Source organism: Rhipicephalus sanguineus, chromosome 3 (assembly GCF_013339695.2).
Source record: "Rhipicephalus sanguineus isolate Rsan-2018 chromosome 3, BIME_Rsan_1.4, whole genome shotgun sequence".
In the NCBI taxonomy this organism is placed as follows: domain Eukaryota; kingdom Metazoa; phylum Arthropoda; class Arachnida; order Ixodida; family Ixodidae; genus Rhipicephalus; species Rhipicephalus sanguineus.
The window spans coordinates 213,829,931-213,842,428 of record NC_051178.1 but is presented as its reverse complement, the minus strand read 5'-3'; the positions used below and the strand labels follow the sequence as shown (position 1 = coordinate 213,842,428).

The following is a 12,498-nucleotide window of genomic DNA, read 5'->3' as shown; positions in this document are numbered from 1 at the left end:
TTTCTTTGCTAAAACAATCTTGTTTGTTGAGTTGTTAAGTGTGCACAGAAAGCAAGCTTGCCAAGGACGAAGCCTTAGAGTTCTCGCAAGTATGCATACCACGTTTGCTGCTAAAGAAAGGACGAGTGCAAACTTATGGTGTATCGCGCATGTGTGCTAAATGTACACACGGTGTTTCACATGACTAGAAGCAAATATTTATAAGAGAAACCGCAGCTGAATGGAACCAATGACATGTAATGTCCCATGTGGGACCTTTGAGGTATTATGAATAAATAAATGGCTTGCCGTCATGTGGCACTCATTAAGTTAACTGATATGCCATCAGTTGACCTAATTCATGGGATGGGTGGGATAAACTTTATTGAGACCAAATAGGAGTGGGGTCCCAGTCTAGCGCCCCCATCCTCCACGTGGCATCTTCATGAAATCGCATTGGTGTGCTGTTTTGTCTAATCATCATAGCACTTGGTTGCCCCAGTGCAATTCGTTGAAGATGGCATTAGTATATCACCTCCTTGGGCAGCACCCGAATGCATTCGCATGGTTTTCTTTCATATTTCCCAGAAAGGCCTTCCATTGGTCCCCAGCTTTAAAGGTGGGAAGCTTCCTTGAATGCAACATCAGTTGCCATTATCGCCAAAAGACATGCGAAGCCCTGCACAGTAAAAAAATCACGTGAAAGGTCCGACTGAGTAAAAGATATGGGGGCAGGATTGGTGGGGGCCCCATTTAGGGGGCTGTAAAAATATTGGATAAAACTACCACCATATCCAGATTTTTGCTTTCAGAATTACGCCTCTTGGCATTGAGAATGAGCATGTACGCCAAGAAAGAGCACTCAACAGATGTTATTGGAGCGTTGTTGTACACGGGAAAATTTGATGGCTAAACCAAAACTGGGCCGCACATGCTTTTTCGGCTACTGGCCTTTCGGGCACGGCTGCGATCCTTGCCATGCATGGAGAATTATAGCCATGCCAGTGCGACAGCATGTGCTGTCCGGCTCGTCCCATTTCTGGGAGATGGTTGAACTAGAGGACTAGGTTGAACCCTACAGAGTTCCGAACAGTCAACATTGCCCAGTAACATAAATAACGGTCTCAAGCTGCACTCGAAAGCAAAACTCGAGGCTAAATGGCGTTCATATAAGTGCCATTTTGAAAATAGGCATTCATAGGCAGTTAGGCACAAACCCCAAAATAGGCATTTATAAGCACTATAAAAGCCCTTCTTAACCTCTGTGAGGTTAAGGCACGGCACCACGTAGAACCGTGCGTAGGCACGGCTCAACGCATGGCACGTGCACACCTTGTGATGGTCGTCGGAAAAAGCTCAGTGAATCTAGTTTACAAGGAACAAAATAGGAATTTGCCTAAAATCTGGTCTGTAGTTATTAACAATACTCTAGCGCTGGTTATCAACTTTATTTTCAAAATGAAATTCACTTCTTTCCATTGCCAGCTTTAGGTATACTTTTCTGCAGTTACTGAATTTTTGAGCAAACAAGGCTGACCTTGAACACCTTCATGTAAACACTCGCAATTTTTGCGGTAATTCTAGAAGTCAAAGGGGAATAATTGCACATGTATGCAAATATTTTTCCCCGGAACTAAGCCATTTAAAGGGGCCCTGCAACACTTTTTCAGCTTGGTCAGAAAATGCTGCCGATCGGTAGTCGAGGCTCTCGAGAACACGCAAGCCAAACATTATAGCGCAGCATGCGGCCTGGGATTTACAATAAATTTGCAAAGTCAGCTATAAAGCGCTTCCTCTGCTTTCGACAAAAAATGATGCTTCACAGGCAGGTTCCACGCCATTAACTGATTTGAACAGGGTGCGCTCGGTAGTTACTGCGGCCGCCGCGAGAGGCCGCCACTCGCCTGTGCGATCGCACTGAAAGTACGCCACGCGCTCGAAGAAGAAAAAAAAATGTGCCCAAGGTCAGGAGGCGCACGTGAAGTACCTTCTTCCCCCTTGCCAGCCCCCCCCCTGCTTAGCTTCCAGCTCTTTCGTTTGGGCAAGAGAAGCATGCGACAAATTTTTGTAACTCCGCTCGTACTAGACGGATTCTAAAAATTTTTGCGGTGTTACAATCGTGAGGCAATAAGTTTCTTTATTGAAGCCATTCCATGGCTACTTGGAAAAGTGTTGCAGGGCCCCTTTAAGCATTTCTATACGACCACAATATATGAGCACCTGTCTTGTTAGTAGAAGCACACCGTCAGAATTTGTGTAAATTTGTTGAGTGACGTTTTCTTTCTGGAGAGCACTGATGGTGAAACCTCATTTTGTGTTTAATGTCACATTGACAAAAATGGTTTTACCATGTGCCACACTGTTACAAGCCATCACATGCAACTCTAGAGGCAACTCCATCGGCTGGGATCCAGCTCAGTTGTGCAAAGTATTCTAGTTAAATCAGTATTTCAAGTAATATCGTAGTTTCGGCCAGACGTTTTATGTGAAATATAAACATGAGCTTTATAACAGTGTCACTGTGGGTTCCTGCAGCGAAGACACACCGATTCAATTTTCTGATCGTGGAGTACATAATGGCACAAGTAACGTGCATAACTTTTTTTTCCGTAACAATAACGCATTACTTTTTTTTAAGGTGGCGTAGGGCGGTAATGCGTTCCTTTTTTGATAGAGGAACGAGTAACATATCTAGTTACTTTTTTTTCAGTAGCGCCTACAACACTGACAAGAAGCCACGATAACTGCTGGTCATTCCAAGGGAAGGCAAGTGTGCCAGGGGGAGGCAGAAGGTTAGATCGATGAAAGTAAGAAGTCCGTGGGGATAATGTAGCTGCAGCAAGCACAGGACCAGGTTAATTGGAGATACATGGAAGGCTTGCAATGGGCGTAGTCGGGCAGAAAAAGAGCATGCATTCACCAACTCCATGATGGAAGGGACATTTTGCTTTTTGGAGCACACTCTGGAGCAGAAAAAATGCTAGTTTGGAGCAGCTATTGACATTTTCGGAGCAGATGGCAAAATATTCCAAATGACTCCTGGAGTTTAAAGCATTATTTAAGCATGTCATAAGTATTATTACTTATTATTAAAGATATTGCACATACAATTATTACTGCAAATTGCAACAAACAAATAATTAAGCAGACGGGTGGTCACTGAACACTAAGTAAGATGAGCTGTATATTTAACATATCGGGTACTTGTGACAAAAATGATATAAAACCGATGAAGCTGAGCCCCAAATTATAAAAGAAACTAGAATCACATAGAGCAGCTTATAATCGGTAACAGAGCAAAGAAATCTGTTATTTTCAAATTTCATTTAAATAGCCTGCATTTGAAGGTTCAAAAAAAAAGAAAAAAAAGAAAAGAAAAGAAAAAAGAAACCAAGTTCGGATAGGTTGAAAAAGCAGCCTTGCCATTTCTTGTGGCAAAAATGAGATCGGAAATGACGACGCGATAAATGTGATGAGTCACACATCACAGTCCTCCGACCAGCAGTTAGTAATCAGTAAGATATCGAACTAATCTCACACACATTTTACCAAAATAGTCTGCCTGACTTGTACAGCTACATACAGCTAAATCGGTGACACATCAACAATGCCGCTACTTGTGGCATTGTCGATATGCTAGTATGGAGCTAGTATAGAAACTCCATACTAGTATACATACTATACTCACCGACAACTTTTCTTGGCAATGAAGAAAAGGCTACGGGGGCGGACCTACTGCACCTGCACTTTACTGCTCCGCAAAGTAGTCCGGTTTGGCGCGTGTTTCCAATTTAGTTTGTTTGTGAACCTTCCGTATCTCTTGTGACGGCTGTTGGATTATTCGAGCGGCCATGGTCGAATAATAACATTGCATACTATTTGCTTCGGCTGCTTAGACAGCCATTTGTTAGCGAAATTCGTCACAAGTTCCTTCGGCGAGTCATCGAAAAAGCTGGAGGGCGACAAGTGCTCACCTGAAGATGGAAGGCACCATTTTGACTGTGAGGAGCACGCAAAAGTTACGTTTTCACACGTGCAAAAACGTGAAATGACAATGCGTAAAGTAAAACAAATATAAATTTTATATCTCCTTGGTGCGTGCTGCGCCTCTTTTCAAACAGTGTCCCACAGAAAATACAGCAATGTTGTTTTGCTTAATTCTCACGCAGAAAACAAGAAGGACACAATTGTGGGCCTTTTTTCTTCAGCGGTAGCACACGCATAGTTCGGCTCTGCAGCCTTCTCTTCATTGCCAAGAAAAATGTCCGCAAAATAGAGAATGATAGTAGACAGCTTGTTTTTTGTTACGCTTAGGCTCGCTGGATGATCATGTGCTTAAAGTTCATTGTTTTCAGTTTACCAGTGCCATTTCGGAGCAGGTCCGGAGCACTTACTAACAAAGATTACAGTCTGGAGCAGCATGGAGTAGCATTTCTCTTTTGGAGCAGTTTGGAGCAATTGGAGAAGCACTTCCGTCACTGTCAACTCTTGCGTGCTAAGTGCAGTGAAGGCTGGATATCCAAGCAAACGCTTTACAGCTGTCATAGCTGTGTTTGTTGAAGATACTGCACTTTTTCGGTAGAGGTGGTTCCTTTGTAGCTTGTTTGGAAAGTTCTTATGCTTAGTTGAGCTCTGTGAATGAGACACAATGAACCAGTTTGCGAAATACAATTTATTTGTTCTTGGACATTGTTATTAGTAAACAAATTACATACTATAGGCCACATGAGCATTGCACTTTGAATATGTTGTAGTGCACAGTATTATATTACAATACGTACAAAAATTGACGTTTATTTAAAGCACGGTAGCAATGTGTGTTGATAGTGCTTATGCCATAACTTGAAATTTAAGCCCCCAATGATGGTCTTATTTCACACTGCATTTGAATTCCCAACTTTTTCTGGCTACTGCAAAAGGCTCAACTTTCTGTCCATGTATCCCAGTCAACAACCTGTTAGTACAGAAGACTAGTAAAGTTAGTGAGCCTTAAATTTCATGTTTAAGGCACACAACTCACCAGTGAAACAATGTGGAAACATAATTTAGATGTACACCTATTTATGTAATCATCTAAATGTGCCCACTTGCTTAAATCCCACAACAAATACATTACTTTAATACATTCACTAACGCTCATCCTCAGGGTAGCTAGAGCAAAGTAACCCCTTCAGTGTCCACATATGTGGATGCCACTTGTTTTTGCCAGTTCTTTCGACTATTGGCAAAGAGAGAGCAAGATACGTTGTGCATTGGATGGATTGAACCTCATGCACAGTGTCTCTTCGCATGGCCCCAGTGTGTTGTGCATGACTGCAGCCAACTTTTATGACAGTGTTCAACGGGTCATCCAACGCGCTGTGTTCTGGGAGCACCGTCAGAAAATGTTTGCTCGAAATGAATACAACTGAAAACAAATTGTACATGCATTTTGAGCCCACAATTTGACTCATTTTTTGCAAAAGTAGTAGATGATTGATTTCAGAATAATTATATCTTTCATCCCATGTGAATTAGGATTAGCCGCTGAAGCTTTCACATTTTTGTTTCTAGAAATACGATTTCGAGTGCCTTGGAATAATGTGTAAATTTCACACATTTGCAGACAGCCCTTTGTGATTTGCGACTGGAGGGGTTAAGGAAAAGTACTTGCAGGTCTTCTGGTAGCCTAAATTTGTTTGTAGTCATGGCTTTTTTTTTTATTCTTTTATCCCTACTCCCAGGTCAAGGGATTTCCATCTTCCAGCAGTATGCTTTTCTTTGCATTCACTTAGGGGATAGGAAATCCATTCAGGGCGATATGTCACAACTCTGTACTCATTTCATGGCACCCAGACAGCGGGCTCTTTGGAATTGTGTCACTGGTGCTTGCCTCTGGGCTCCAAACATTCCATGACGGTGAACGTGAATAAACCTGCAAGAGTGACACAAGACAAAACTTCACAAACAAGTAGGCTCTCAGATGTTTGCAATCTTTTCTGATAGTGAAACATTACAGACACTGTGGGAGAGCATGCGCACCCATTTCCTTTCCTTATTAACACTGGCGCCATTGCGGACTGACATCGGAAACGAACCGGCCACGTGGAGAGGGAGCACTGTAGCCCCTTTTTAAGAACGCCTTCAATCCTGCTGCTAGTCCGTAGTAATCCTCATTTCCCTGCTCGTGGGAAAGGGTACTCGAGTGAAACAACCCTTGCGGGGAAGCGAGAGGAGAGGTGATAAAAGAGCCGACCGGACGGGGAGACACTCTCTTGTGCTGGCGGTCACCGACGATGACCTTCAGGACCTGTGAGCCACTGATCGACCGAAGAAGTAAGCCTTACCCTTTGTTTTCTACATGGAGTGAACTATCCCTCTAAGCGACGTTTACGCGTTATTGCTAGCGTAGCAATAAAGTGTTGTTTGTTGACCTTGCCTGCTGCTTTATTCGCCCGAACCCATCGTAGCTGAGATTGCTCGTGCTACAGGAAGGGGACGTTGACACGTGCATGGTACGACTGTGTGCGAATGGAATCGGAGCTAGGCTTCAGCACCAGCCGTGCATACAGCGGACCCCTAACACATAAAGGTGTCACATGAAGCGCCTTAATTTTTTTTTTGCAGTACTTCATGTAAACAAACACCGCTAATGTGACTACCAAATATTGATTAAGTTTGCAAACCACGAACATATTCAAATAACTTGCCAGTTTAAAGGTGCTCTCACAATATTTTGAGAAAGCACAGATAACATATTTTAGTTTGGCTTTTAAAGTGTTCATCACCTAGCATCTTCAAGCCAGCCACACGGCAATGGACATCATGACGAGTCAACACAGTTTTTTTTCCCTCTGCGAGTCAACACAGTAGTCACACTCGCTGCCGGAGTTACTGGACAATAATTCACTCATAATTGTTTACATGAAACTGACAGCAGACGACACAGCTGCTGCTAGTACATCATGAGTTGCTGTCCCCATGTGATTTAGACTTGTGTCAGACTGTTTTGACATATCGCTGTGAAAGAGCCCCCTCGATACCAAGACCGAAAGTGGTTTTTTAAGGTAGTGATATCAAAAACATATTTATTGCGTTCTGAGGCACCCCTACTCTTTTTATGGTGCTTGACACCAGCGTTTTTATTGAGAAGAACAATACGAAAACTTCTAAAGTTCGTGTCAGTCCTCCCTTAATGTCCCAAACTACGTAATGAGGAATGCCACCCAGCAGGGTGCTCCAAATAATTTCAACCACTTTGATTTCTTCAAAGCCCATTCATCTAAGAACACGAGTGTTTTTGAATTCCGCACACAGTCGGTATGTGACTGGGAATGAAACCCTTGACTGCTTTCTCAACTGCAGACCATCACTGCCATTCAGCCATCATGACAGGTAGAGCACATTGACAAACATCAACCAGGTCAGATCTTTCACACTTGTTAAAGCAACACAAATTAAGCGGGTTGTTTTTCATTGCTTCTTAATGCCGCAACTGTGGAGTGTGGCAATATTATGGTGCAAGCAGGAATGTTGAAAACACAATAGGTGTAATTTTTTTTTTTTATGGGGAAACCACCTTCTGCTGTAACTAAAGCAACACACAACGGCAATTTTTCGCATCGGAAGTGATTTTTGGTCACGTGACAGTGGCGCCAGTGGCTGTGCATTGCGATTGGCTTGAGAAGCCCGCGCTCACAAAACATTCGTGTTGCCTCAGCAAGGCCAGGCCACTGCACGCTAAAAAATACAAAACATTCTTTATACTCTAGCAGATGCAAAAGTATTTCTGTTCTTCAATAATGCCCTTTGAAAGTAATTGCAACACGACACTTGGCGCTCAGCACCATGGCCACCATGAGGCAAGACTTTCGGTATGTCTATCATGCGGTGACTGGTAGAGTGAAATGCGAGAGGGAAAATTTTTTTCGTCTGCTCTGGTTTGGGAATTTGACTATACTTGGCAACAACTTATCTTGACAGTGGAGCGAAGGCTACGGAGGCGGCGCTTCTGCACAGTCGTGTTGCTCCGCAAGTAGTACGGCAGCTGATTTCGGTTTTGCTCGCTCGCACCGCTAACGCGTTTAGAAAAACATATACACAAAAAATGTGAACGGGAGAGACATTCTGATTGTTCAGTATACATTTCATTGTCATATTACGAGTATATTTTTTTAGAGAACTAAAGAGCACGTTTGCGGCTGCACACAGACCCACTAACATCACGGATGTCATGTTTACCTTGGCAAACGGGTGTGCTGAAAAGGGGTGCTGTCTGAGAAATGGAAAGAAAAGGAAGGCATTCTTTCAAAGTGAACAATAACTATATTTTGCCTACGACTTCCCGCAACTGTTTGAGTCTCGTAATAAATAAAGCAGTATTCATTTCAGCAAGGCAAATGAGAAGATTGTCAGTAAACTTAAGAATTATTTTTTGTTGCAGTAGCAGGCATGCGTTCCGTGTCTGTAGCGTCCACAGTATGGCCAAGAAAAGTTGTTGCCGAGTTATTGTTATTGTACACCAATTTTTATACTTCTTTATTTGCATTCCTCTCAGTGTTCAATAGTACACACTAGGCTTGTGTGAATAGTAAATTTTAGGTTCAAAGCGAATAGTGATTTCATAGAATAATTTCGAATCAAATTCGTATTGTATATATCACATATTAAAGAAAAAAATAAACATATTTGTCATGACCCAACTAACCTGCACAATATTTTTGAAAATTGAAACAAGGCATGTGCAAATGTCATTCATTTTGGTTCAAAGGGAAGCAACTTTGAATAGTAGCAGGATTTGACTTTCGGTGGAGTGCAAGTGATAACCTGTAAAATACGTTATGTTTTAAACTTTACTATAATTAGTGCATATAAGCCAGTACAACAAGCTTTTAAACTTCACTTAATTAACCTTGAAGTGGGGCTTCATGGCAGCGCGGATTTCCCCTGGATAAGTGTTTTCACGGCATAGCAGTCCTCCACTGCAGTGAAACCACCTTTACAGGGGGTTACATGCAGTTTACCTATGACTATTCGTTCATTTCGAATACTTCGAAATTCAGAGTAATTTAAATTCGTTTCGAAGCAAATTCGAATACTGTAGTATTCGTTCGAATATTCGCACAAGCCTACTACACACACTCCAGTGCTACAGAAGGCAGTTGAAACAAACGTAGCAGGGCAGTTTTAAACGTCCTGCTACTACTGCATTATTCACACTTCGTATGAATATGTGAATTAGGGTCCTAGCATGTTATTTAACTTTGGTGTTTAAAGAATAACAAAAATTATCTACATCAGCACTTGTAAAAAGTTCTCCCTTTGAAAATTCTTTAAGTTTACCAGATGTTGTTATGTCTATTGCCACATAGAACTTCTATGCCTGGAGAGCTGCATGGAGGGTCATGTGAAGAGAAAAAAAGTTCCGAGCTTAGCTGGAACATACAGGAATGCCCTGCAGGAATATGGTGAACAAAGTAGATGGAGTCAATGAGAGGCACACCCGTAACTCAGAAGAGACCGACCCTAGAGTAAGTGGCCACTGTGGGAGTCTGGAAAGTGACGCGTGGCCCACTGCTGGTTACTGGTGGCAGTAGCTCACTGGCCGTCTCTTCCTCAGAGCTGCCAAACCTGAAAGGTAACAAGAGCAGGCATTTTATGGGCAGCATCGGGATTAATGACAGTCGTTACGAAGAGGTACAAAATATACTGTGGATGGCCGCTTGAAGAAATTTTAGGAAAGCAATGACAGTGAATACATGACCGAACCTCAACAAAAAACTTAAGACACTTAAGCTTCACCTTCAAGAGTGGAATGCAATGACGTCATCAGACCCTGTGTTCATATCGCTTTTGAGTGTGTAGCCCTTTAGGGGCCCGGCTTGTCGTCCATCCGTAGTCTCATGTCGCATCGTCACGGAGTGGTCAATACAGGCCTAAAACAAGTCTAACAATGCTCAAAACCAGTGAAAAATAAGCTAACTAGGTCTAAAATAATATGAACGACAGAAATAACCAAGAATTAATTGTAATAATTTACCTAAAATCCCGAAAAACACTTCTGAAACATTCTGCCGATACCCACGCCGTGCAAGAAACGGCGCCACCGCCTTGGTAAGAACACGATTGCCGTACGTCACTTCTCGGTGTAAACCTCAGTTGTGCCATGAGCGAAGGAACACACATCACACTGGCTGCTGTAAACTCTCCTAGAGGGCCTACTGCAAGTACAGTCTCCTAGAGGGCCTACAGAAGTACCCACCATGCCATAATTCTTCATTTTGTGAACTATCGAAGTACCCACTACACACCTGTAAGGCAATACGTGCATCTACGCAGCCACACACTTTGTTGATGCTGTGACTGATGACAATGAGAATGAATTATGGCTGAGCCCTTTGTAATGGATGGGCAGCAATAAACCACCCATTTGTTCACTTGTTACACAATTCACGTGGTGTGATGCCTTGAGTGATATTACGTTCCTACACCACGATATTGCATCCGTTAACGTGACTCCTCCCCTGATGTGTACGTGTATTAAATTGCTTTTTACATACGGCGAGCTCGCCTACCGAATCTAATACAAACTAGTAACACACTAAAACCTTATACAATGACAATGAATACCCGGAAAACATAACACACACTCAAGACAACATAAGACATATAATGCAGCGCGCATGCGGCGTCGCCGATGCACGACTCACCACGAGCGGCCCGAGGGAAACGAGCTGCGGTATCGTCCACACGAACCCACCGCGGGAGACGTCCATCCATGCACGCCGCCAAACCCAAAAGAGACTCGCTCCTGTTTTCTGTCTGCCGGCCTAGCCTCTCCGCGGCGGCGCTGCCAGTGCCACCACACTAACCCTAACGCGCGCGAACACAGGGCCACTGCTTGCTCGACGGCCACTGCAGCCTATCCGCGAGACGCGCGTGCGCCATGAGGCGCAAACAACTTTACAGGGGGTGATAGCACCCCCACAAGCTCTGTAGAGCTCAGCAGGAGCACAAGTGGTAGAAGTGGCAGGCGTGACTGCAGGCCGAGCCGTCCCCCCACACATGTTATAGATGAAATACTAGCCGATTGCAACGCAGCTTGCGTATGCATGTATATTGCACTGACGATCATTAAAAAATATATACAAACATAACTAAATATACTTCACATTTAAAAAATGTGATTGTATATTCAATAGCCTCGTAGAGTTGCTAAAACTATGGAGATGCACATAATGGATAGTATATGTGTAGTATGTATGTAGGATAGGCTACAAATATTCTGACCACAAGTGGGAGAGGTTCAAACTAGACATTGCAATGTTTGAAGTGGCAAAGGCCATCCCAGTAGTTGTGCACCAGATAGGATGACAACATTTGTGTACCTTGTCTGAGCTGGCAGCAGCAGATGTTTTGCGTGCTCAAGGCTTTGCAGCTTGAAAAAATTCGGGAGCCCCTGCCGTATCGGGAAAATGGGGGCAAGTGAAGCTTGGCTACTTTTCTTTCTTTCTGTCACATTGTGCAATGCTCCACCCTAGCTGTTTTCTTCCTCCATCCACACTTCAGTTGCTACAGGCAACAATGACGGCCACGAGTTCATACCCAGGCTACAATAAAATGTGGCAACGTGAAATGACAAGTCATCTTGATAAAAAAATCAGACTGCCACATCTCCCACAAGCCCACGATCGAGGGAGCATGAATTACTGGCAAATGGCCGCGTACAAATACGCACCTTGGAGGGCCACATTTTTCTGCAGGCACCAGGCTTTCTTAGCAGCCACAACTACAATGCAACGACAATTGTGAGGCAATACAAGCTTTGCTTGAAAATTGTGTCTGCGACTGCGATGTAAAAGCTACTGCATGCAACTTCTGTGTGTAATGTCATGAGTTGATCAGAACTATACTGTAGTGTCCAGTGTCTTTTCTCAAATCCTTCCCAGTGTTTCCAAGCTTAAGTGTGAATTGGAATGTAAACAATGTAGACTGCTCTAATGTACAGTATGAAATATCTTTATCAGTCATTGAGCATGCCGCAGTCACAAGTCTTCTAGTCAGCTAATCAAACTTGCCAGTTTAGCAAGTCAGGATGCAGACATCCAGCATCATTTGCCTTTCCTGCATCTTAATTTATGATGCAGAGTACAGGAAAACCTGATGTTCAATATTGTGTACAGCTTTGGCACACTTTATCGCAGGATACACAACCCATAGTTTTTCATATAAACTGTACTTACAATACTGGACAATCAAGTTGTGCATTACGACAAGGCTAAGAAGTAAGAATAAAGTGGTGTGAACCTTGTTGAAAGCATTAGGTGTGGTGCTAGAGATGTCAGTCGAGGACTTTCGTTCAATGCTGTCAGTGAAGATTCCTGAAAAAAAAAAGTGGTATCACAGTCAATTGGCTGCAGTACTGACATGGTGTGGGACAACGTAACTGGCTCTGCAACCAGTATTACAGGTGCCCCAGTGGGCATTTAAGTTTGCTGCAGTGAATTATGGTAATCCATTGTTCACATGCGAAATCACATG

General features: G+C 43.2%; 1 protein-coding gene across 1 annotated transcript in view; it reads right to left on the bottom strand.

Moving 5' to 3' along the window:
• Window positions 1–5,730: 5,730 nt before the first annotated feature.
• LOC119388270 (band 4.1-like protein 4) overlaps window positions 5,731–12,498 on the bottom strand; it is a 166,064-nt gene continuing 159,296 nt past the window's right edge. Inside the window, exons 25-27 of the mRNA XM_037655949.2 lie at window positions 12,265–12,338; window positions 9,483–9,588; window positions 5,731–5,893 (exon numbers count right to left, since the gene is read on the bottom strand). Of these exons, the coding sequence (XP_037511877.1) occupies window positions 5,783–5,893; window positions 9,483–9,588; window positions 12,265–12,338 (291 nt within the window). The 3' untranslated portion in view covers window positions 5,731–5,782. The remainder of the gene's footprint in view (window positions 5,894–9,482; window positions 9,589–12,264; window positions 12,339–12,498) is intronic.